Here is a 25,922-nt window from a genome sequence, read left to right on the forward strand (position 1 = left end):
TTCCTCCAGAAGCCTTTCCTGCCACAGTTAAGTCATCGGATGACTTCTCTCCAGGCAGAATTTGTACCTGACAAGGAGTGAAAGGTGACGGAAACTTGCTGGCATCTGTGCCACGCCCAGGGATGCTTCCGTCAGAGGCATGCTTCAGCATTTTAAGAGGTGTGCCTCATTTACACAGGTGGAGATCTTTGAGGAGATTGCGGGCTCCACCACCAGGCTTTCTCACATTCCTAACTTTCCAGGGCCTTCCCTAACAGACAGCAGGTTTCTCATGATTGTTGTAGATTAAATCACAGTTCACACAATCAATGTCTGACTCGCGCTGATGAAAATGTTTACTTGGGGGAACCATCTAGGAAGAAAAACTCTTGAGCGACAGGTGGAGTTTAACCAAATTCATGAGCCATAGACTATGTGAACAGCCATATTCACAGTGACAACCACAGTGTCCCCTGCTCCAGAGGAAGTGCCCTGTCTCCATGCCTCCCTGTCCCTGGAGTGCATTTCCAACTCACATATTCCTCAACTTCTCCCATGAGAGGGAATAAGGGATCAGCCCCACCCCCATCTGACCGTGAATCTTACCATTTGCAAATCAAAGGATGAATTTTCCCCCAAAATATCCTTCATAGTAGACTCTTTGGGTACAGGTTGAGCTTCCCAATCTGAAATAAATTGGAACCCCCCCAAAAAAGAAACATTTTTCAGAAATAAATAGTGGTATAAAATTGACACAGAAAAAAATAGGTTTTTAAAAAAAATTTACCCTGCCCTGGCCGGTTGGCTCAGTGGTAGAGCATCAGCCTGGCGTGCAGGAGTCCCGGGTTCGATTCTCGGCCAGGGCACACAGGAGAAGCACCCATCTGCTTCTCCACCCCTCCCCCCCCCTTCCTCTCTGTCTCTCTCTTCCCCTCCCGCAGCCAAGGCTCCATTGGAGCAAAGTTTGCCCAGGCGCTGAGGATGGCTCTGTGGCCTCTGCCTCAGGCGCTAGAATGGCTCTGGTTGCAGCAGAGCGATGCCCCAGATGGGCCGAGATTGCCTCCTGGTGGGCATGCCGGGTGGATCCCAGTCGGGCACATGTGGGAGTCTGTCTGACTGTCTTCCCGTTTCCAACTTCAGAAAAATACAAAAAAAAAAAAAAAAAATTGACCCTGAACTTGAGGAAGTCCTGCAAGGGAAGAAGGCATTAGTGAGCAAAGCGAGTAGAGCTGTGTATGGAATGTGGAAGTGACAAGAACGAGGGGGAAATTAGAGGCTATTTTTCCAAGCAAAAGATTCCATGAGAAGTGAGACTGTTGTTGCCAGAAAGTGATATCACAGAAACTAGTAAGAAGCAATTAGACAAAGAACACCGATGAAAAGGTTGGACTTAAAGAGGAACTGGATACTCTGTGTGGGTAAAGATAGAGAGAAATCAGAACTCCCATTCACAGCTGGTGGGAACATAAAGTGGTATGCTTGATTTTAGAAAGCAGTTTGGCAGTTCCTCAAAAAGTTAAACATAGGGATACTATGTGACCCACCAGCTCACTCCTAAGTATATACTCAAGAGAACTGAAGACGTGTCCATATAAAATCTTGTACATGGGCCCTGGCTGGTTGGCTCAGCGGTAGAGCGTCGGCCTAGCGTGCGGAGGACCCGGGTTCGATTCCCAGCCAGGGCACACAGGAGAAGCGCCCATTTGCTTCTCCACCCTTCTGCCACGCTTTCCTCTCTGTCTCTCTCTTCCCCTCCCGCAGCCAAGGCTCCATTGGAGCAAAGATGGCCCGGGCGCTGGGGATGGCTCTGTGGCCTCTGCCTCAGGCGCTAGAGTGGCTCTGGTCGCAACATGGCGACGCCCAGGATGGGCAGAGCATTGCCCCCTGGTGGGCAGAGCGTCGCCCCTGGTGGGCGTGCCAGGTGGATCCCGGTCGGGCGCATGCGGGAGTCTGTCTGACTGTCTCTCCCTGTTTCCAGCTTCAGAAAAATACAAAAAAAAAAAAAAAGAAGAAAAAAAAAAAATCTTGTACATGAATGTTCACAACAGCACTAGTCACATTGCCAAAAAGCAGAAACAACCCAAATGTCCATCAACAGATAAATGAGTAAACAAAATGTGGTCCATCCATACAATGGAAAATTACTCAGCCTTTAAAAAGAATGAAACACTAACAGTAACACATGCTACAACATGGATCAATCTCAAAAACATCATGCTAATGAAAGATGTCAGATACCAAAGGTCATATGTTGCATGATTCATTTATAAGAAACATCCAGACAGGTAAACCCACAGAGACAGAAAGCAGATCAGTTGTTGCCAGGGGACGAGAGCAGGGGCATAGGGTTTCACTTTGAGGTGATGGAAATGTTCTGGAGTTAGGTAGGGGTGATGGTTGCACAATTTTGTAAATATCCTAAAAGCCACTGAATTTCACAGTTTAAAAGGTTGAATTTTATAGTTTGTGAATATCTTAATTTTTTTCAAAAAAGAGAATTGGGAACATACCTTTTTCTGAGACCAAAGAGGTAAAATGTGAAAACAGCAGAAAAGCTCAAGCAACACACTTGAGAAACCTCACACCAAACAGCTTTATTTCTTTTCAATATAGAGGGCTTTTAAAAAGCGCTAAGACTGATACTTTCCAGCACACCACCGCCATAATGCGGTGAGTCACAAGATCCCTCGGCCCATGGTACTCACCCACACCCATGGCACGGGGAATGCTGCGTTCTGCTGCCCTCAGCTCTTCTCCTGGCCCCACCTGGGAGGCAAGCCTGGGTTTGCATGGTACTGGCCCTGCTCACGGAGAAAGACACACATGCTGAGGGAGAGAGGGAGGGCTCATGAAGAAAAACAAACACTTCCCCATCAGCCACCCAGCTTCCATGTAGACTTCAGCTCAAGACCCTGAACGAGTACAATGGTAGCAAAGTGTTTACCCCCAATTTCTAATGAACTCAGTGAAGATCTTTAACAAGGGCCCAAACCACAAACATCCTCCTCTCTGTCCCATGGGGCTAACATTCTCTAAACTCTAAACCTGAGGCCAAGGTCAAGGTCAATGAGATCCATGCAGGTCCTGACTACAGAAAGAACTGAGTCAATGCAACAGACATCTCTGTTATCCTGTGGAAACAAGGGAATGGTAAACACCACGAAGCCCACACCACATCTTTGTGGTCATGAGGCAGGCACTTAACCATTTGGCACCTGCCTACAGGATATAAGAATTTGGTGTCAGCCTTACCCCTAAAAGTCAGGGCCCTACAATTGTCCAGTATTCCATATCTGCACAGGTTCCTCCATGCACCACCCAGCAACACCCACTCCTGGATGAGCCCCACCACGAGGTCCTCAAATGCCACTGATTCCTGAGACAACACACATACTCTGGCTCAGCAAGAACCACCCCCACCATTCTGCAGGCCAACTGGTTATCACTGGGGAAGGAAACTCAGCACAAGAACAACCAGAAGGGAGTTCTCTCCATTCCAGGGCTCAGCAAAGTCCACCTGTCACTTGTTTTTGTAAGTAAAGTTTTATTGGCACAAGTCATGCCCTATTTCCATGGCTGTTTGGGGGTTACAAAGGCAGAATTGAGCAATCGCTGCAACAGAGATCACATGGCCCATCAAGTCAAAAATATTTCCTTTCTTTTAATAGTTGGAAAATGCCAAAAGGATAAGTTTTGGCTCTCATTTCCCTGAGCAGTGATGCAAGAGCCTCTACTTCTGAGCTTAGAGAAATTTGGGTTTAATCGCTTCATGTCTGTGCCACCTGCAGGCCCTTCCCCAAGACCGATACAAGCATTTAGGAATCTTTCGTGCCTGTTAAAGTAGGACTTCCATTGCCACTGAGAAATGTTATGGCCTTGGAATTTCGGAATTCCCCGAGCAGCACTGTGCAGTGGAGCTCTCTGGGATAACGGGGATGTTCTGCGCCTGCACTGGCCCAAAAGACAGCCACCAGCACATGTGCCCACTGAGCACTCGAGAAATGTGGCTCTGGCAACTGAGAAACTGAATTTTTTAATTTTACTGAATTCTAATTCATTTAAATTTAAATTTCTACAGCCATGTGTTCACAGTAGGCCTCACAAAAGAGAGCAAGGACGGCCAGAGGAGCTCTGCAGCCAGCTCTCAGTGAGTCCTGCTTTGCAGTCAGACTCAGGACTCAGGCACAGAGCCCCTGCTCCAAAGCCAGTTCCCTCTAAAGGTCACACACTGAAATAGGTTGCCAGGGCCCCTGGAGCAGGGCAGGAGACACTCCACACTTCCCCTCTCTGCTCCACACTTTCCCTCTCTGTCCTTCCTCAGCTGATGGCGAGGAGATAGGGGACAGAGCTCAGAGTACATAACTATCCACCCTACCATCCCAACTCCCAACACCTCACCATGACACCAGGGCCAGGATTTAAGGTCTCCGTAGGCATCCTCCCTGCAAAAAAAGAGAGAACGAGTATAAGAAGGGATGAGGGTGGAAGCAGAGCACCAAACAGGAGTCTGATTCAGGTAATTCCATTTTTGTGGGCCACCATCAGAGTGACCAATCAAAAAACCCAAGAAGCAACATATTGGGCCCACACCACCTCTCAGACCATGGCACCTGCCCATTTCTACTACTGCCTCTTACCTAATAAAAGGATCATTTCTCCTCTTACATTCCCTCAAAAAACCTCTAACAAGCTCTACTTTTCCTTCACTGTCCTTATCCAGTTGTGATTTTTATATTTATTTGTTTAGATGACTGTGCCTTTCTCTCCCCAACCATAAATAAACTAAGTATAAGCCTGTGTCCACTTTTTTCAGGACCCCAAATCCCACCAGCAGCACAGTACTTGGTGCATACTAAATACTTAATATAGTAGGGGTTGGCAAACTTTTTCTGTAAAAAGCCAGACAGTAAGTATCTTAGGAATCATGGGCCATATGGGCTATGGAGATAGGTTGTAGCATAAAAACAGCCATAAAGGACACTTTTTTTATATATAGAAACCAACACTGGGTCAGGTCTGGCCCACAGGCCATAGTTTGCCAACACCTGCTTATAGCATGTGATAGAATAAATCAATCACCAAACGATTCCACCTGCCATACATCTCAAACATTGCATCTTTTCCCATTTCACAAGCATCATCAAGTTCCTATCCCAACTACCATCATACAAGTCCTAAACTTATCCAAGTGCCTCTATATAGACTCTACCCATCCCAAACTCCATGCTCAATCCAGCAGCTGACGTTTTGTCTAAATCACAAACACCATCATGTCACTCCCCTACTTAAAACTCTGATTCAGTGGCTTCCCAATGGCCTTAGCACAAGGTCCAAAATTTACAATGATGTTCAGGGCCACGCCTTCCTCTCCTACCTGGTTCATCCATTCTACACTTTGTTTTCTCTCTACTTTGGCTTTCCTATTCCTTTCTCGGTCCCTGGAACCCACTAGGCTTTACACTGTCTGAGGGACAGTGCAGCTGGAGATATCCTCTCAAAACTTCTCCCCATTCCTACTCCACAGCCTGATTGATTCCTTGCCTAGCTACATAAAACCCATCTTTTAGGTTCAAACATTTGTCCCTTTTAAGATGTTTTAACTGACCACATCCCCAAATTCTCCTGTTCCATATTTCCATACCACCCTTGTCATGATTAATTTAAACTCTGTCTTCCCAGCTAGAATAAAACCTCTGCCGAGACACACACTGTATCTGTTTTGGTGGTGTTGCTTCCCCTGTTTAGGGCCCAGTCCATCCAGGGCACTCCCAATGAAATGTGGCAAACTATCAACACTCCCCAAGCATCATCCAGTATAACTAGCCTAAGAAGGTACATGCCAGCAATGCACAGGCACGTGAAACAATATAACACCACAAAACTCAATATAAAAATGATTTTAAATGCCTGTTCATATAACACAATCCACAAAAGCGGATTACAGGCATCTTTAAGGAACGTTAATTCTTCCTAAAAAGGCAAGGTGAGACAAATATTCTTTTTTAAAAATTTTTTTTAGATTTCATTTATTCATTTTTAGAGAGAGAGGAAAGAGAGAGAGAGAGAGAGAGAAGGAGGGGAGGAGCAGGAAGCATCAATTCCCATATGTGCCTTGACCAGGCAAGCCCAGGGTTTCAAACAGGCAACCTCAGAATTCTAGGTCAATGCTTTATCCACTGTGCCACCACAGATCAGGTGAGACACGTATTGTTTTTGAAAACAAACATCTCGCTCATAAAATTGAAATCTGATGTTTAATTTTCCTCCAGAATTCATTTTTTTCTCATTTCTCAATAGAGTGAGCTTTAACCCTATTATTAAAAAATAAAAAAGATATCCCATTTATGACCAACTCAATGACCACTACTAACAAAGCTATGTCATCTTTTTCCTGGAGTCCCACATGTTTTGAAGTTTTGTGGTAATTCACTGGCTTGGGATAACTCAGGTGAAGTGAAAAGAACCAAACAGCTTACTTTTCCCTGATGATAAGACTTGTGACATAAGTGAGAAATAGTTTTCACACCCTACCTTGCCGTGAAAAAAAAAAATGATATTCACAAAGTCACAAATTAGAATCCCTTTTAAAAGAAAAAAAAGAAGAAAGAAAGAAAAGGAAAAAGCAACAAAAGTTAACAGGTTCTAAGTTGAGGAACTGCAAACCGTCAGTCACCCCCCCCCCAAAAAAAAAGCCTCCATTGTCTAATTCATCCCTTGATGAATGCATAGAAGATGCATTCCATTTTTCAAATGCATTGCATTTTTCAAATTTACTCTACAAGTCATTCGAACCAATTTGCACATGTAGACTTAGACCTAACTTTGCCATTGCAAAGCTAAATATATAATATGAAATGTTCATACTAAATAAAATATGAATTGCTTATAAACAGTTATCTTGCATAAGGGCTAGAGAGTAGGGCACTACAAATCCAGGAGTATGGGTGAAGGCTGGGGCTGGCAGGTGTCACCATTCCTGAGCTGCAGGACCTGGACTGCACTTCGTGATTTCCCTTCGGAGAGAAGAATGAGTCCCATCTGCCAGAAAGGAGTTACCTGAAGGCGAAGTACCAGGCTGGAGGAGTGGGAGGCGCGCCTCCTCCCGCCCCAGGAACAACTAAGGGGAGGAAGTGCCTCGCTCCGGGCAGAAGTCCCAGGCCGCCCAGCCCCTCCCCGCCCTCCCAAGGGGCCGGACCGCACCTGCAAATCCGCGAGACACTCCCACCGCAGAACGCCGCGGGCCCCTGAACAGCCGCCAAACACCCCGCCGCTGCCCCAAAGCACTTCCGCTTCCGGTCTTGGGGCCGCCGGGGACGGAAGTAGCCCGGGTTCCGGTTCTCAGCTCCAGAGAAGCTTCAGTGATCGGAAGGTTAGCTTCTTTATAGCTCCAACCTTGGAGGAGAAATTGTAGTTTAATTCCCTGAGGGGGTGATGTAAGGCCTTGTGGTTGGATCCGAGGGACCAGAAGAGAGGGTGTGGGAGGCGGGGTCTAGGCCCGATGGACAGGGCTGGGGAAAGGCTTACGTCCAAAGGGCGAGGATTGAGGTGGGGCCTCGCTTGCGTGGTGGGATGCTCAGTGTTTAACTTGCCCTTTCTCTGTCCTCTACCAGTCTCCTTTGGCTTAATCCAATTCCCTACAAAAATATATCCTAGTTAGGATTTATATTTCAGTCTTAATAGTTTCTTTTCAAAATTAGATCGAATCTAGTCATGTGTTGCTTAAGAGCATTTCAGTCAACAAACAACCCCTTACTATGGTGGTTCCTTAAGATTAAAATAGAGCTGGAAAATTCCTATCCTTTGTGGCTCAGTAGTTGTCATAATGTTGTAGCCCAGTGCATTTCTATTTTTAAGATTTTATTTATCAATTTTAGCAAGATAGGTGGGGGGGAGTGAGAAGTATCAATTCATAATTGCTTCACTTGAGTTGTTCATTGGTTGCTTGTCTTATGTGCCTAGACCTGGCAAACCCAGGGTTTTGAACCAGCGACCTCAACATTCCAGGTCCACTCTTTATCCATTGACCACCACAGGCCAGGCCACAATGTGTTTCTTAAATACTTACTATTATGTTATAATAGACTACAGTATTCAGTACAATAACGTGCTATGCAGGTTTGTAGCTATAGGGAAACAGAATTTGTTACCCAAAAATAATGTCTATTGGCATAAAGATTATTTTAGGCTGGTTAATTTTAAGAAAGAGCAAAAGGGAGAAGCAATGAAAACCAAGTAGAAGTTACCCTTTGAAAGAGATTTATATTTGTAAAGGAAATCTCCATGGAAGTCCGAAAGACCAGAGTAACAGGCTTTATTGAAAAGAAGAAAGGAACCCTGCCAGGCACTTGTCTCAGGGAGAAGAGCAGCAGTTACAGACTAGGGGCGAATTATATAGTGTTTGGGAGAGCCTGAGGGGATACTGAGGCAAAAGTTCTGGTATGTCCGGAATGCTCCTCCTTGGAGGGCTTGCCAGCGTCTTGGAATTCCTCTGTCTCAAGGAAATAGTCCAGTAAGGGTGAGGTCTGACAGATAAGCGGAACATCAAGAGGGCAGTTTGGAATTCACGTATCTATCATTTCTCAACTCTGTGGTTACATATAAAAGAAAGGCAGTTATTAATTTTATAATATATGGTGAGGGGTGACGAGGAGAAAGAGGAGAAAAAATTGGAAAATTATTGCTTCTTCTGGAGAGAACTCAAGAAGGGAACCTTGCCAAGCCAAGTTCCCCATCCAGTTAAGGAGGTCATCAATTTCTGTGCTGTAAGGTCTGAACCAGGTGATGTCCTCAAAAATCTGAGTGAAGAAGTAAAAAAATTTTGCAAGGTAATAATTGTTAGTTGCTTGCGGCAAGTGCCAAGTGGACAGAATGACATGGTGATACATGGTCTCCTGGATGAGCCTCATGAGACGTGCTGGTCTGGTTCCTCTCGAATGGGAGGACATGTGGAGATTTTTGGGGGGTTTTTGTTTTTTAATTTTTTATTTTATTTTATTTATTCATTTTTAGAGAGGAGAAAGAGACAGAGAGAGAGAAGGGGGGAGGAGCTGGAAGCATCAACTCCCATATGTGCCTTGACCAGGCAAGCCCAAGGTTTCAAACCGGCAACCTCAGCATTTCCAGGTCGACGCTTTATCCACTGCGCCGCCACAGGTCAGGCAAGATTTTTAGAGACAGATTTTTAGAGATTTACACATGATGTAAGTGTTTAGAAGGACTGAATATGTGTGGTTTAAAAGGAAGGGGGTTTGGAGAACATTCAGGAGAGAACTTCTTGGGCTGAGGGGCAGCTTCTTCCTGCTGTCATCCCTACTTATTTGATATTTCCCTCATGAAGTTCTCCCTGGGGTATTGGGGAATAGGAGTGTAGGAGCATTTGATTGTAGGTAATCCTAGAGATATCTCTCATCTGGGCCTGTAGGAATTTGATAAAGAAGGGGGCAAGTATTTGGAGATCAGGAATGCAGAGATAAGGAGGGTTGTATAGCAAGGGGTGAAAGTTCTTCCATGGTAAAGTTAGAGATATTCTTTCCTGGCAGCCCTGGAGAGAGCAGTTAGCTTGAGCTAAAAGAAATGTTTCATGTCCGTTTGTAGGCTCTTCTTCAGCCAAGAAGACCCAGCAATCTTGTCCCCTTACTATGTGAAGGGTAAAAAGACTGAGAAGTGTTAAGAGGTGAATGCTATTTATTCTCCTAGTTCTTCAGGGATATGGGAGAGCTTTAGGGTTAGGGGACCTGGAGGGGTTGAAAGATAGGATTTAGGAGGTTTGCTGATATAGGGTTTCAGATTTTTCTGTTTCACAAGGGCAGGTTTCCAGGTTGATATGTAGGGTTAGATAGATTTTTCCAATTTTCTGATTGGCGAAGGTCTGCATGTGGTTCTGTAAGAAATTAGTGAACAAATTTAAGAGGCAGGGTCCAAAAGTTAGAAAAATAAATAGGAGAGTGAGTGGACCAATTAAAGGCAATAGTCAAGACACCCAGTTTGTGTGAAACCAGATTCCATGTTTACAAATTCTCTGGGCTTCAGAGAAAGAGAGAGTAGGAATAAGATAGGAAAGTGGCCAGTCCCCCTGCCACTAGACCTACTTCTGTAGAGATTCCTAAAGCAACAAGAAGAGGGATTACCTGTACAGTTCCTCTGGTCCTTAGATTGACGGGTAGTGTACTAGGAATTGAAAGAGGATCATGGGGTGGGATTAGGTTGATATTTGGGGTGAGATAGATTAGGTTACAGGTTTTTGTCCAATTAGTCAGGAGATACATATAGGTGTTGGTCCCACATGAGTAGAAAGCCCCTGATTGGTTGATACAGGAAGAGAGGTGAATAGAGAATAGAAGGATGAGGGGTTGGTTTTGTTTCTCTGTTTCTGAGCTCCAGATGGTCAGGGTGGAGGAAGGAGTTGCCCTTAGCAGCAGTGGGAGTTGTCAAGATCACGGTGTGTGGACCTGTCCACGTGAAAGTCAGTCCTTGTGTGATGTAATGCTGGAAGTGCCTCTTGGACAGTCTTTGAACAATTTGCTGAGTAACCTGTAAATCCTGCAGTACTCAGGGAAAGGGTGTTTACATTTCTACACTTTGAAGTTAGAGTTTAAATCCTAGTGTCCACTGCCTCTAGCTGGAATTAGCAGCAGGTCCCAGCCTACAATAGGCGTGGGGCATTGAGACAAGAGGAATAAAAGAGACACTATACATTAAATAAAGCAACAAAATCAGACTGTCAATACCCACAGTAGAGATCTTCAAGGGATAAATAAAACTCAAATATTCAAGTGAAGCATAACAGATGGCCCTTGTGTTTACAAGAAATGAGATCAGTTTATCTGCTACTTGGAAGAAACACCTTAGGCTCGTGAATGATGTCCTTGGGCCTTCAGTGGCAATTCCCAGCATGCTGGGCAAGGTCAGGTTACAGGTAGCTGGAGCAGGGCTAGAAGGGAATGAACCCTCCCTCCATGGAGCAAAGGGGCAACTTACCTTCTCATGTCCCTCTTTCCACAGCACAGGTATGTCCCTTGATGGGGCTGGGAAGCCTGGTAGGCTTCAGTTCAATGACATTTCTTTCCACTCTGGAGCAGGGCCCTGATGGAATTCTATGAAGCCCTTTAGGGCGCTGGAGCCAAAAGCTGGTATTCCTGACTTCTTTTGGGCCTTATTTGCCTTTTCTGTTATTTCTTTGGCCATTATAGACCTTAAAAGCCATGCTCAGAAGATCTCACTGAGGGGTTTGACTAAGAGAGCAAAATTGGAAATCCAGTGTATAAAGAAGCCTATTAGACCAAGGAAATAAAAGATTTGATCTGTGGTGGTAGATGGTTGGAGACTGTGGAGGGTCTGAGTTAGATCTAGGGTCAGACCTCAGTTGGTGGGGGTTAGGTGATGCCCAGATAGACTATGGACTAAGAGTGAAGTTGAGCCTTAGCAGAGAAGACATGATACCACTTCATAGCGAGGAAGTTAAGAAGGGTGGCAGTGTGTCTCCTTGAGGCAGGCAGGGAGGGGCTGCAGAGGAGTAGGTTATCTACATATTGTAAGAGAGTACTAGTTTTGAGATTGCATGCTACTAAATCCTGAGCTAGTGCCTGCCGAAACAGGTGTAGGCTGTTTTTGAACCCCTGGGGTAAGACAATCCGTGTAAATTGCTGGGCTGCATTAGTGTCTGGGTAAAGGCAAACAGAAAGTAAGAGTCAGGGTATAGAGGAATGGTAAAGAAGGCATTCTTGAGGTCTAGGACTATGAAGTGAGTGGTGTTTGAGGGAATGTGTGACAGTAACTTGTAGAGATTAGGGACTACTGGATGGAGGGGAATTACTGCCTCATTGATTAGATGTAAGGCTTATATGAGGCAATAAGCCCCTGAAGGTTTTCGAACAGGAAGGGTGAGGGTATTGCAGGGAGAGTCCATGGGGATGAGTAAGCCTCGGTTTATGAGGTGGATATTTACTGGTTTAAGGCCTTAGAAAGAGACACAGTTACACATTAAACAAAGACTTCTGACACACATTATGAATTAAGGAATTTAAATGAGCGCGCTTTACTTGTTTCAATTCACATTATACTAGAGATATTTTCTGACAAACAGACAAGACGGATTACTTACTCACATAGCTTAATATACAATTCTGTTTTTTTTTTAAGTTTTTTGAGATGGCAGAGAGTTGCCAGCATAGAGGGGAGGAAGAGAAAGCAGATGGATGGACAGTGTGAGCAGCTGGATGGAAAGAAGGAGGGTCAGAATCTGCAGGAGGAGGAGAAGGAGGTTAAAGTATTGGTATGGCGCCACGTGGTCAGAGGAGTCAAAAGGGTTTAGAGCTCAGAGGAGAGGGGAGAGGGCAAGGAGGAAAGAGCACAGTCACAGTTTGTAAGGAGGGAGGAGGGGTCGGAGAAGAGACAGGCAGAACTGCAGTTTATAAGGAGGGAGGAGGGGTCAGAGAAGAGACAGGCACCACAGCTGGAGCCACAGCTTCTAAGGAGGGGGAAGGGGATGAAGAACACAGTGGAGAAGGGAGGGGCCCCTGGCCAGCAGGGGAGGAAAAAGACTGGATTTGCAGGTGAATGAGAAACAGGTTTCTGCAAAGGGAGGGGGCTCTTGGAGGGAAGAAACTCTAGCGAAAGAGATTTGCAGAGGGACCAAAGAGGGGTCCCAAGGGAGGGGTGCCCCCGGGGGTCAGGCAGGAGGGGGAGAGAGTTGGGAGTCCGCGGAGAAGGAAAGCTTAGGAGTGGAGGTTTTAGATGAGGTTTCTTTGGCCAGAACAGCTTGCGTGTAGAACAGAAGGCACAGAAATTAAGGACAGGAGAGAAGGGAGAAGAAAAGCCTGCACGTAAGGAATTTCTGATGTTCTTCCCGTCCGGTGGCAGAAATTGTCAAGATCTCTTAGGATATTGTAATTGAATGTCCTATTTTCAGGCCAATGGGAGTCATTTTCTAATCTGTATTGGGGCCACACCATGTTTCAGAAGAAAATGAGCTTTTTGGCTTAAAGTCAGAGAGGCCCAACTTAGTGAGGTTTTTTATGAGACATCCTAGAGGGGTCTGGTTGGAAGGCTTAGACTCTGAGGAGCCCATAGTGGAGACAGGTGAGCAAGAGGGGGCATCCGCCTTTTGTCACTGTCCCAAGAGGAGAGAATCTCCGTGTGGGGGAGTCATCTCTGATAGAAGTCGTCACCACCTGTCAGGGAGCTCCGAGGACAAGAAGTCCAAGAGAGTGGAGAGGTTTGGCTAGGTGCCTAGTCTTTGTGCAGTCCACTGAGACTGAAAGTCAAACCCCTCAAAACGTGAGGCGTGTCAGAGAAAACCGTCCAACCAGAGAAAATTTTGTGCAAAAGAGAAGCCAACCGGGGAAGGGGAAGGGAGAGACTCCTTACCTTTCTGGTCCAGCAGGGGTTCAGGACAGGGTTAGACTGCTGGCCAATCAACCTACAATTACACGTCCAAACAGAATCAGGGAGTAAGCCCGGGATGAGCTGCCGCTGCCCATTGCTTCCCTGGTTGTAAGTTTGGACAGCAAAGAGGGATCAGGCAGTCAGTACCCTGCCCGGGTTTTGGCACCAAATGTTGGAATCCATGGAAGTCCGAAAGACCAGAGAAACAGGCTTTATTGAAAGGAACCCTGCCGGGCACTTGTCCTGGGGACAAGAGCAGCAGTTACAGACTAGGGGCAAATTATTGTATATAGTGTTTGGGAGAGCCTGAGGGGATACTGAGGCAAAAGTCCTGGTATGTCCAGAATGCTCCTCCTTGGGGTGCTTGCCAGCTTCTTGGAATTCCTCTGTCTCCGGGCAATAGTCCAGTAAGGGTGAGGTCTGACAGATAAGCGGAACATCAAGAGGGCAGTTTGGAATTCACATATCTATCAGTAAGGGTGTCTATCTCCCTCTAGACACTCTTATCAGTGCAGAAGATAAAGACAAGCCTGACCTGTGGTGGTGCAGTGGATAAAGCTTCAACCTGGATGCTAAGGTCACCAGTTCAAATCCCTGGGTTTGCCCAGTCAAGGCATATACAGGAAACAACTAGTGTGAGTAGATGCTTCCTGCTTCTCCCCCCTCTTTCTCTCTCTCTCTTTCTCCCCTCTCTCCAAAAATCAATTTTTTAAAAAGACAAAGACAAAATCTGCATAACATTATCCTTCTTTGTTAACGATGCTTTTCATGGTAACCTCCCATAACTGACCGCCCCACCCCCAATGTGTTCTTTTATCTTCAGCTGAGGATAGTATTTAAGATCGTGGCTTCAGCTATTTTGGGGAGTTATTCAGTTTTCACAGTCTCTAGCATGTATATCAGAGATCTACATGTTATTAAACTTTTTTTCTCCTGTTAATCTGTCTTTTAATACAGACTTCTCAGATAAGAACCCACCAAGTAGAAGGAAAATTGTTTTTCCTCCCCTTCAGAGCAATAGGCAACACTCTGTAACCTAGGTGGGTAGTAGGCTATTCCGTGTAAATTTGTGTAAGTGCACTCTGTGATGTCACCTATGGTGTATTTCTCAGAAAGTATCCCCATCATTAAAAGACACATGACTGTATCTTATTCTAAACTTGCCTTTATCACTAGAAGTAAGATGTGAAAATCTGTTCAAGACAGTAGATAAGAAATCTGACTCCTTAAAATTATGTGTTAAGGGGAAGAGATTAAGAAATGCAAATTGGTAGTTACAAAATACTCATGGGGATGTGAAAAACAGCATGGAAAATATAGTCAATAATATTGTATCAACTATATATGGTATCAGATGGGTATTAGATTTATTGGGGTGGTCACTTCATAAGTTATATAAATGTCTAGTCACTATGTTTTACATCTGAAATTAATATAATATTGTATGTAAACTGTAATCAAAAATAAAAAATTATTTTAAAAATATATGTATTTATAGAACTGTTATTCTCCAGAGCACTTGAAACCTTGCTCCCTGGGATATTTTATTAGTTTGGCTCAAGTAAATTCTAATTGAAATTCAAATAAATAAATATGTATTTGTTATGTAGTATAGACGGTGATATAGTAAGCAGTTAGACAGACATAAGCAGAGTAGGAGCAATAAGCCAGGTACAGAAGGTCACCAGGGCAGAAAGCCCTGGGTGCCTAGCAATGGACAGTTGTAATGTGGAACCTCACCTCCAGGGTGACCTTTCCTTCCCTAGCATATCACTGTCATGTGGCAGGCCCCATTCAAGGGGGAACAAGGGAGCCAGAGAATAGCTTCATATAACTCCCATTCAACCCTTGCATGACCAACCCCTTAAGCATTAAGCTCTCAAGACAATGAGGTTTTGACCTGCATCAAATAATCTTAGGAACAAAGCCTCAGGTCTGTTGACCACAGAGACAGAGTTTTGGTCAAACTAGATATAACATCTAAGTCTCAGTTGTGTTCCAGCTCCAGGCCCAGAAAAGCAGCAAAGCCAGGCAGGGTGACACCGTGGCTGACATCAGGACCAGCCTCAATGACTAATGAACCCTTGCTCTGGCGCTGACCAGTCAGCATTGAGATCCTCCCCTGAAACCTCCAGAGATAAAAAGCCCTTAAGACAAAAGACCCAGAGCACTCTCCCCAACCCCTCTCACTTTCTTTGGCTCTCTCTCATGCCCACACCTTTTTCCTCCTTTCTTGCCTCAAGATACATAGCTTTGCTTTTTCTCTCTTTTAAGTTCCAAGGGCCCTTCTTTTGCCTCTGTAACTTGCTTCCAAAACCCATGCAGCCCAACTGGATTACTTCTACCTCTGTGACTTTCTAAATAAACTTTTGCTGGTATCTGAATCTTGGCTTTGAAGTCTTCCTGAGCCAATACTAAAGGACTGAGGTCTAACATCTGGTGCTGTTCACTGCTAACAATAGTACTTTATACATAGGGAATGTTCAAATGGGGTTCTCACTCCATTCCTATTTCTCTCCCCCAAAACAATTACAGTAACCAGTTCCCTGATATTGTTTATATATCGAGCACATGTGTATATTATTTCTTCAAATATCTATAGATCATCAGTTGATTGCTACATGCTAGGTGCTAAGATTACAACAGGGGTCCCCAAACTACGGCCCGCGGGCCGCATGCGGCCCCCTGAGGCCATTTATCCGGCCCCCACCACACTTCTGGAAGGGGCACCTCTTTCATTGGTGGTCAGTGAGAGGAGCATAGTTCCCATTGAAATACTGGTCAGTTTGTTGATTTAAATTTACTTGTTCTTTATTTTAAATATTGTATTTGTTCCCATTTTGTTTTTTTACTTTAAAATAAAATATGTGCAGTGTGCATAGCATAGGGATTTGTTCATAGTTTTTTTATAGTCCGGCCCTCCAGTGGTCTGAGGGACAGTGAACTGGCCCCCTGTGTAAAAAGTTTGGGGACCCCTGGATTACAAAGTCCCTTTCTGCAAGAATACTTCAAGTGTAGTTTAGAGGGGAGATAGGGAGAGATATATGAGGTTGACTCATTCCAATAAAACTAACTCAATACACTGTTGCATGTGACATATTAGCAGAATACTTCTTTTTAAACTGTCAACTGAAGAATAATATCAACTAAGTATCTCATCACCAAAAATGATTTATTTGGGAAAAAGAAAGGGTTGAAACCCAGTGCGTGCAGACATGGCAAACCACATGCACACTGTCCTACATGCCAAGATAGAGGGGTATTTATAGAAGGGAAAAGGCAGTTAAGGGAAAGCTGAACCATAGAACCTTATTATAAACATAGAGTTCTTCCTGTAGGGTTCTCATGATTATGTAGAGCACAAGAATTCCCAAAATCCCTAGATCCTCTTCTAGACCCTCCTGACTAATATTTTCTTAAAATTCCAGTGGGAGAGCTTTTTTTTTTTTTTTTTTTTTGGCATACTTTCCCTTTTCATCAAAGACTGAGGCCTGTGTCTTCCAGCCTGAGCTGAAACTCCAAAGATGCCAGAGCAGAGCTGAGCAGATCATCAGGAATAGTCTCTGGCCTGGCCCCAGGGCTGCCTCATAGCCATCCTGTTTTGACAGCGGTGCTGTATCACAGTTGAGCTGTTTTGCACTGAGTAGTTTCCTTCTTCACTGCACCCCAAATTGGGGGAATAAACACTTCCAGTTAATTTATCAACTGATAAGGAGATATGGAAGAGAAGTCAAAAATTTGGTATAGTTGTTTGAAAGTGGATCTTGATCGGTCCATCATGTGGATGGTCCTGAGTTCAATTTCCAGTCAGGGCACACAGAAGAAGCACCCGTCTGCTTCTCCACCTCTCTCTTTCTCTCTCTCTTTCTCTTTCTTTCTCTTCCTCTTTTCCCCTCCTACAACCATGGCTCAATTGGAGCAAGCTGGCCCCGGGTGCTATGGGTGGCTCCATGGCCTCCACCTCAGGCACTAAGAAGAGCTCAGTTGCTGAGCAATGGAGCAATGCCCCAGATGGGCAGAGCATTGCCCCCTAGTGGGCTTGCTGGGTGGATCACAGTTAGAGTGCATGCGGGAGTCTGTCTCTCTGCCTCCCCTCCTCTCACTGAATAAAAATAATTAATAATAATAATAAAGAGTCTTGAAGAATGAATATCAGTCATGAAGAATGGTTAGTGCTACAGGTTGGGGGTGCAGTATTAGCAGAAGCATGGAAGAAATACATGTTATGAAAATCCTTAATAGTGACATATAACTAAAAATTACGTGTGTGTGTGTTATTGTCACAGGAATAGACAAATAGATCAAAGAAACAAAACCTTTCCAAAGCAGACTCAGGCACATATGGACATCCAGTCAGTATGTGTTAGAGGGAATATTTCAAGTCAGTGGAGAAAGAAAGCTGTTGGGACAATTGGCTAAAAGATTAAGTTGTTGGATCCTTATTTCACATTCACAAAAATGCATTCCAGATACATTGATTTAAACATTAAAAATAACTTGAAGATATTAGAAGAAAAATAGGAGTATTCCTAACAGATTTTGCTTTATATTTTTCAAAGGTATGGTATTAATTGCACAGCACAGTGGCTAGAAGTTCTGAGTTTTGATACTTAACTAGGCAGCCTGTGACCTACCTAACTTCTCTGTGAATCAGTTTCCTAACCTGTTGAATAGGGGCAATAATGGTATTACACAAAGGATTGGATGGTATGATGCCTATATATAAAACACTTATCATGGTGCCTGACATGTAATAAATACTCAATAAATATTGGCTGTTATTATTATAGTTTTTGATGAAGTCACCTTATAAAAATATAAAATCTCCTCCCTCACACCCCTCTTTAAATGTGGTCTTGAATTTTACTTCATCTGTTTCTAATATTGCCATATCAGTTTCGTAGTGTTCTTGTTGTTGTCTGATATGTCTCTTATTTTCAACCTCTTTGCCATTTTGTCTTGATTTTTTTTATGAACAGTATATAGCTGAATTTTGTTTTTTAACAAAGTCTGAAAATAAATTTCTTCTAATCGGATAATTTAATCCACTTGCATTTAATATGACTATTGGTGTTTAATGTATTTCTGCCACTTTATTTTACATGTTTTCTGTTTACCATGTCTGTTTGTTGTACGTTGCCCCAGGTCTCTTTGTTTTTGTTCTCAGTTCACTCTATCTTTTTCTTCAGTATATTAATTTAAAGAAGTAGAAGGTGTGGTTCAAATTAATTTAAGATTATTATTTGGCATTTTTTATCAATTATTTGGTACTGGTTATCAATTACTTTGTATTGTTGCCTTTATTTTAGCTTTTTATTACTAAAATCATCTATGTTACGTATAAAATATTGTAAAGTATGAAAAATATAAAGAAATATAAAAATAATTTACTTATATGCTACATGTTTCAAAATTTTACTATGGTCTACTAAGTAGGCTTTTTTTTTTTTAAGTGAGAGACGGGGAGGCAGAGACAGACCTTCCTCATGCACCCCGACCGAGATCCACCTGGCAAGCCCCCTACCAGGCAGTGCTCTGCCCTTCTGGGGCCTCTGCTCTGTTGCTCAGCAACCAACCTATTTTAGCCCCTGAGGGGAGGCCATAGAACCATCCTCAATGCTCGTGGCCATGGCCAACTTTGCTCCATTGGAGCCATGGCTGCAGTAGGGGAAGAAAGAGAGAGAAATGGGGTCACTACTCCTCTGACCGGGAATCGAACCAGGGACTTCCACATGCTGGACTGACGCTCTACCACTGAGCCAACCGGCCAGGGCCCTAAGTAGGCTTATTTAATCCAAAAACTCATGTCTTTCAGCTCTGGGAAATTGTTTTATGTTACTTTCTTGAGTAATAGCTTCTTTGTGGTTTTATTTTTTAAACTCCTCAAACTCTCTATTTTTGGTCTCCTTTCTTACAGATTGTCACCACTTTATAGCTAAACCTTCTATTGAATATTCATGTTGGCTACCATTGTTTTAATTTCTTAAAGCTCTTTATTCTTTGAAGGTACTTCTTTTTTTTTTTCTTTTTTTTTTTTTGTATTTTTCTGAAACTGGAAACGGGGAGGCAGTCAGACAGACTCCCGCATGCGCCCGACCGGGATCCACCCGGCATGCCCACCAGGAGGCGATGCTCTGCCCATCTGGGGCGTCGCTCTATTGCAACCAGAGCCATTCTAGCGCCTGAGCAGAGGCCATGGAGCCATCCCCAGTGCCCGGGCAAACTGCTCCAGTGGAGCCTCGGCTGCGGGAGGGGAAGAGAGAGACAGAGAGGAAAGAGAGGGGAGGGGTGGAGAAGCAGATGGGCGCCTCTCCTGTGTGCCCTGGCCAGGAATCGAACCCGGGACTTCCGCATGCCAGGCCAACGCTCTACCACTGAGCCAACCGGCCAGGGCCTGAAGGTCCTTCTTTATTACAACTATTCTTGTTTCATCTTTTTAAAGATACAAATGAAAGGATTTCTAAGAGTTCTGCTTCTCCCCAGAGGTTATTTTAAGACAGTTATGGAATCTCCCTAACACTATCTCTGTTACAGTTGGGAATCTATTGAGGCTGTGAATTTATATGAAGCTGTAAATCTGCTTCCTACAAGATAAAACTTTGATGTTAGTTTTAAATTATTTCATCCTTGAGGCTGAAAGAAATAAGACATTCTTTTAGTAAAGTAATATGAAGTCCCGATTCCCTGACAAGTGACTTGAACAAATATTTTAGGACTGAGCTTATTGTATTTTTTTTTAAGCTCCCCGTCACATACAGAAGCAACCAAATGACCCTGTAGTCCTGAAGGCAGTGAAAATCCAGTTAGCGTTGGGGAGCGAGGTTGCTAATAGCGGTAAAACTATTTGTTAAATAATAACCTCTGGTCATCTGGAATGAGTGTCCATTGAAAGGTTTGGGGCAAATGGCCATTGGCATTGAAGAGAAAAGAGCATATACATTTCCAACTTGAGTCTAGTGCAAGAGTATTAGGGATAGGAACCAGCATAAGACAGTGACCAGGTTGTTCATGGAAGTCAACAGTAGCAAAGACAACTGGCATTAAGGGAAACTTCCTAGGTGGATGGAAGGGAGGGAAGGAGGGAGGAAGTAAGGGAGAGAGGGAGGGAGGGAGGGAGGGAGGGGATGGAAGAGTAGATTGGATGGATGGACGGAAGAGCCTCTGTGAGAAGACTCTCAGAAATAACTGAGAAAACACTTTGAGGGTCTAATTTTCAATGAGAAAGCCCTTACAGTTTTATGCTGTAATAATTTACAAAAAAGCATTAAAATTTATTTTGTCATCACAAGTAAAATTCCAGGGACATTGGTTTATACTTGTGCACTCTACTATGCATTGTGAGGGTGGTAGAGAGCCGGCATTGGCTTCTGGTTCTTTTTTTGAGTACTTTCAGTAAATAACACATCACCGTACTCTTGATATACCAGACAACAGTACCATGCAGAGCTGACTTCTCAGACTTGAGCACACATCAGAACCACCTGGAGGACCTGTTTAGCACAACTTTCTGGGCTCACCACAGAGTTTCTGAGTCATCAAGGCAGGACCCAAGAATCTACATTTCTAACAAATTCCCAAGTGATGTTAATGCTGACACTGATGGTCCAGCAACCATATCTCGAGAACTACCAATGTAGAAATACATAGTCATTGATAGCCTGTGTTTAAAATAATTTTGAATATTCTGAATTTAAAGAAGTTTTAAGAATATCATAACCAGTTTATTTTCCACTTTTATTTTTCTTTTCATCCAATCAAGAGTGCTGTATGGCCTGACCAGGTGGTGGCACAGAGGACAGAGCATCGGACTGGGATGCAGAGGACCCAGGTTCGAGACCCCGAGGTCTCCAGCTTGAATGTGGGCTCATCTGGTTTGAGCAAAGCTCACCAGCTTGGACCCAAGGTCACTGGCTCGAGAAAGGGGTTACTCACTTTGCTGTAGCCCCACGGTCAAGACACATATGAGAAAGCAATCAATGAACAACTAAAGTGTCGCAAGGAAAGACTAATGATTGATGCTTCTCATCTCTCTCCCTTCCTGTCTGTCCCTGTCTATCCCTCTCTCTGAATCTCTCTCTGTCTCTGTAAAAAAAAAAAAAAGTTGATGCTTCCTGCTTCTCCTCCCTTCTCTCTCTCTCTCTCTCTCTCTCTCTCTCCTCTCTAACTAAAATGAATAAATAAAAAAAAAGAGTGCTGTATGGTGATAATTAATTCTAAGTAAATTTATAATATCTCATTCAATAAGAATAAAATAAAAATTCTAAAGCATAAGAAAGTGTGTCACAGTTAAATTTTTAGATTTTGTTGGAACATAAAAGAATGGTTTACTTTAAAATTGATAATTGCTTTGATTTGATTAAATTTGATATGAAGGGAGGAGGGAGATACTGATTCCACCTTGAGGTAGAGAAGGGGGCAGAGTGGGGCTCTAGTGGATATATCTTAGGGGTCAGGGGTCAAGTAAGGATATACAAAAGAGCACACACTTGAAGGAGTTGGCTAGGGCCAGAGCAGGGGAGGAAAGGGGACAATTCTAGGTGAGGGGACCACACATGCAAAGGCCTGCAGGTGGGAAAGAGCAGCCAGCAGCCTGCGGGAGGAAGGTGGGAGATGAGGCTGGAGAGGTGGGCTGGAGCCAGATCAGGGGAACATTATGTGCCTCCTAAGTGCATTTACCTCGCAAAGTATCTGTGGGACTGCGAGGCAGGAATGGGATGAGCTCAGATACATGTTTCAAAAAACTCTCCTGGCTTTGGGGCGAAGGAGGGACAGAATACCAGTTAGGAGACTTGAAGTTATCCCAGATCAGAAAAGCCTGAGGGACAGTGAAGTTGAGTAACATTTTCCAAGTAACAGTATGAAGTGTCAGAGCCAAGATTTGAACCTAGGCAGTCTGGCTCTAGAGCAGGGGTCGGGAACCTATGGCTCACGAGCCAGATGTGGCTCTTTTGATGGCTCACAGACAAATCTGTAATAAAAATAATAATAACGGCCTGACCTGTGGTGGCGCAGTGGATAAAGCGTCGACCTGGAAATGCTGAGGTCGCCGGTTCAAAACCCTGGGCTTGCCTGGTCAAGGCATATATGGGAGTTGATGCTTCCAGCTCCTCCCCCTTCTCTGTCTCTGTCTCTCCTCTCTCTCTCTCTCTCTCTGTCTCTCCCTCTCCTCTCTAAAATGAATGAATAAAAAATAATAATAATAACATTAAAAATATAAAACATTCTCATGTATTACAATCCATTCATTTCCTACCGCTCATGTTCATGGTTGCAGGTGGCTGGAGCGAATCACAGCTGTCCTCTGGGACAACACCAGATTTTTATTGGATAATGCGTAACAAACACGGGTCATTGTATGGCTCTCACGGAATTACATTTTAAAATATGTGGCGTTCATGACTCTCTTAGCCAAAACGGTTCCTGACCCCTGCTCTAGAGCCAGCACTTTGCAATAACACCAGCCTAACCATTAGATGGCACTGCCTGTCTTTGATCACCTTTTGCCTCCACTGTCACCCTAACCTCAAAAGACCACTAGCAAGAAAGAACAGCTGTGCTACTTGGTTGCAGAGAAAGGGAACATTGGAGACATTTTTTTTGTATTAATGGAATCCCTATTTGCATTTTTGTGATGCTTTAGTAATTGCTTTTTTGTTTATTTCTTGGATTTTGGATTTCTTAGACTGGTGTTCACAGAAGTACCACGTAGGCACAAATGAACCATGCGGTCAGCTTTTTAAGGATTATACTTATTTAACCGTCTGGCTTCTCCACTAGATTCTAAGTTCTATGTAGAAAAGATTGTATTAATTTTGTTCACTTTTGTATCCCTATAAGACAGTGAAAATTTCTGTCACTTAATAATATTTGTCTTAATAAATATTTGTTCATGGAGGGAACATTTTAGAGGCCTTTTCTCCCCAGTCCTGCTGTTGGTCTGGATTACCCCATATGACCAATTAATATATCAATATATGATATATAGTCTTCTACCAGACTTTAAGATTCCAATAAGATCTGCTGAGTACCATCTTCGGGGGGGGGGGGGGGGAATAATCCAAGATTTGTAAAAATGACTCCTCCAGAAATGTCTTATACCTACAGAGATACCCTAAATTCTGGCTTACCCAGCTCAAAACCATAGGACTAAAAATAAAAAAAAAATTAAAATAAATCCATGTTGTTGTAAATGTCACTATATCATTATTTCTTATGGCTGAGAAATATTCCATTGTATATATGTACCACATCTTTTTATCCAATCCTGTATCAAGGGACACTTTGGTTGTTTCATGGATTGGGAGAATCAACATAGTTAAAATGGCCATATTACCCAAAGCAATATACAAATTTAATGCGATCCCCATCAAAATCCCAATGTCATTTTTTACAGAAATAGAACAAAAAATCACCAGGTTTGAATGGAACCACAGAAAACCTCAAATAACCAATGCAATCTTGAGGACCTTGAGAACATTATACTGAGTGAAGTAAATAAATCAGAAAAAACTAAGAACCATATGATTTTACACATAGGTAGGATATAAAACTGATACTCCTAAACAGATAAAAGTGAAGTGGTTACAGGGGGGAGCTTGAGGGAGAGGGTTGGGGGGAGGGATGGGAAAAGGGTGTAAAGAAGGACAAATATAAGGAGAGGGAAAATTATTTGACTTTGGGTGATGGGTAAACATCATAATCAACAGTTCAAATGCTACAGAGATGTTTACCTGAAACCTATGTACTCTTATTGACAATATCACCCTGTTAATTTTCTAAATAAAATTTAAATAAATAAATAAAATAATAAAAAGCAGAACCATGGGTCTGATGGTGAAAGGTGAGAAGTTCAATTTTCTGAGAATAATTGCCTAAGTGAGTGCATAGCAAATAAACAAAAAGAGAACCATAGGTCTGAGGAAAAATGAGAAGTTCCCTTTTCTGAGAACAATTTCCTAAATCATCTGACCTAAGATACTTGTTAATTTTCTTGAGATTTTGGGGAGGCAGGAAAAGTGGGTGGCTTAAAGCATAGTAGAGAGTTTAGAGAGCTGGCTGCCAAGAGTTATCTGCATGCGACAATGCAAGGGCCACCATTTCTTCCAGGTATGTGTAACCTTGACAATGACTATACCTTAACCTACCCCTCTATCCGGAGCTACTTAGTCCAACAACTAACTATCTTTTTTCCTTATCCTTTTTCCTCTACTCTGTGTTAAACATTTTTCTCTTAAATTATGGCTTCCTACCTCACCACACTATTTAAACTGTGCTCCCAAATATCTCTAAAATTTTCCTTATGATCTAATTACATGAGTTGTTTGTTCATCTTCTTCTCCGCAGGTTTTGTTTTCTAATTGGTATCCTTTCCTTTTTTTTTTTTTTTTTTGTATTTTTCTGAAGTTGGAAACGGGAAGGCAGTCAGACAGACTCCCGCATGCACCCGACCAAGATCCACCCGGCATGCCCACCAGGGGGTGATGCTCTGCCCATCTGGGGCATTGCTCTGCCGCAACCAGAGCCATTCTAGCACCTGAGGCAGAGGCCACAGAGCCGTCCTCAGCGCCCGGGCCAACTTTGCTCCAATGGAGCCTTGACTGTGGGAGGGGAAGACAGAGAAAGAGAGGAAGGAGATGGGGAGGGATGGAGAAGCAGATGGGTGTTTCTCCTGTGTGCCCTGGCCAGGAATCGAACCCAGGACTCCTGCACGCCAGGCCGATGCTCTACCACTGAGCCAACCGGCCAGGGCCTTCCTTTCCTTCTTGATAACTTCTATGACCAAGTGCTGCCCTGACTCTTTCTCTGTCTCTCCTGCTGTTCTTTCTTCCCCAACCCTTTTCTTTTTTCTGTACCAAGAATATGATTAATAGCAACCAATATTTCTGAACACTCACTATGCAACTTATATGTAGTAGTCCACTGATTCTTCTCAATAGGCCCATGAGGCAGGTGCTGTTATTATTCTCATCACATAGATGGAAAAACTGGGGCACAAAGAGGTTATGTTACTTGTTCAAAGTCACACACCTTATAAATGGCAGAGCCAGGATTCTCCCCGAGCCATCTGGCTCCAGATCTTTGCTATAAGGGTCTTCTATAGGATTCTGCTTGGGGTCTTCATCTCTTTTTCTCCTCCCTATCCCTAAAGGAATCTCATAATCCTGTGGCTTCAACCACCACTTCTTTGCAGATGGTTCCCCAACTCTGAAATCCAGTTCTTTCTTCTGGCTCCAGATCTAATAACAATCAACAGCCACAATATCAACCCAAGCTTACATACATCAAGTGCCTACTTCAGCCTGGCATCAAGCTAAAACTGTTTTACACTCAATTGTCACACAGCATCTTCACATTACAGATGTGAAATGGCATCATGGAATGGTTATAGACTTGCTTAAAGTCTCACAGTTATTTATTTGCAGAAGGAGTGATACATGATAAACTCTATCAAAATAATATAAGCTACTTGAAAGCAAATGCCCTGTTCCTTCAACTTTGCAACCCCTTCCATATCTTACTTAGATTATATATTGTGAGTCAATCAAAGTGAGGGAGTATGC

The 25,922-nt window shown here is 43.5% G+C and overlaps 2 protein-coding genes and 1 long non-coding RNA gene across 4 annotated transcripts in view; 2 read left to right on the forward strand and 1 right to left on the reverse strand.

Annotated features, from left to right (window-relative positions):
• ZNF333 (zinc finger protein 333) overlaps window positions 1–7,293 on the reverse strand; it is a 31,409-nt gene extending 24,116 nt beyond the window's left edge. The window contains exons 1-5 of one of the 2 annotated variants that reach the window (XM_066347068.1): window positions 7,180–7,293; window positions 4,378–4,421; window positions 3,232–3,355; window positions 2,685–2,780; window positions 586–665 (exon numbers count right to left, since the gene is read on the reverse strand). In XM_066347068.1, the coding sequence (XP_066203165.1) occupies window positions 586–665; window positions 2,685–2,780; window positions 3,232–3,355; window positions 4,378–4,416 (339 nt within the window). In that variant the 5' untranslated portion in view covers window positions 4,417–4,421; window positions 7,180–7,293. Of the gene's footprint in view, window positions 1–585; window positions 666–2,684; window positions 2,781–3,231; window positions 3,356–4,377; window positions 4,422–7,179 lie in introns of those variants that run through there. The other variant, XM_066347057.1, reaches the window with a different exon arrangement.
• Window positions 7,268–21,701, forward strand: LOC136379756 (uncharacterized). Its single transcript, XR_010746792.1, has 3 exons — window positions 7,268–7,348; window positions 13,860–13,997; window positions 21,122–21,701. It is a non-coding gene; the product is annotated as an uncharacterized lncRNA (long non-coding RNA).
• Window positions 21,702–24,342: 2,641 nt separating this feature from the next.
• Window positions 24,343–25,922, forward strand: part of ADGRE3 (adhesion G protein-coupled receptor E3) — a 66,688-nt gene continuing 65,108 nt past the window's right edge. Inside the window, exon 1 of the mRNA XM_066347043.1 lies at window positions 24,343–24,468. Within this exon, the coding sequence (XP_066203140.1) occupies window positions 24,444–24,468 (25 nt within the window). The 5' untranslated portion in view covers window positions 24,343–24,443. The remainder of the gene's footprint in view (window positions 24,469–25,922) is intronic.

Source organism: Saccopteryx leptura, chromosome 1 (genome assembly GCF_036850995.1).
Source record: "Saccopteryx leptura isolate mSacLep1 chromosome 1, mSacLep1_pri_phased_curated, whole genome shotgun sequence".
Taxonomy (NCBI): Eukaryota; Metazoa; Chordata; class Mammalia; order Chiroptera; family Emballonuridae; genus Saccopteryx; species Saccopteryx leptura.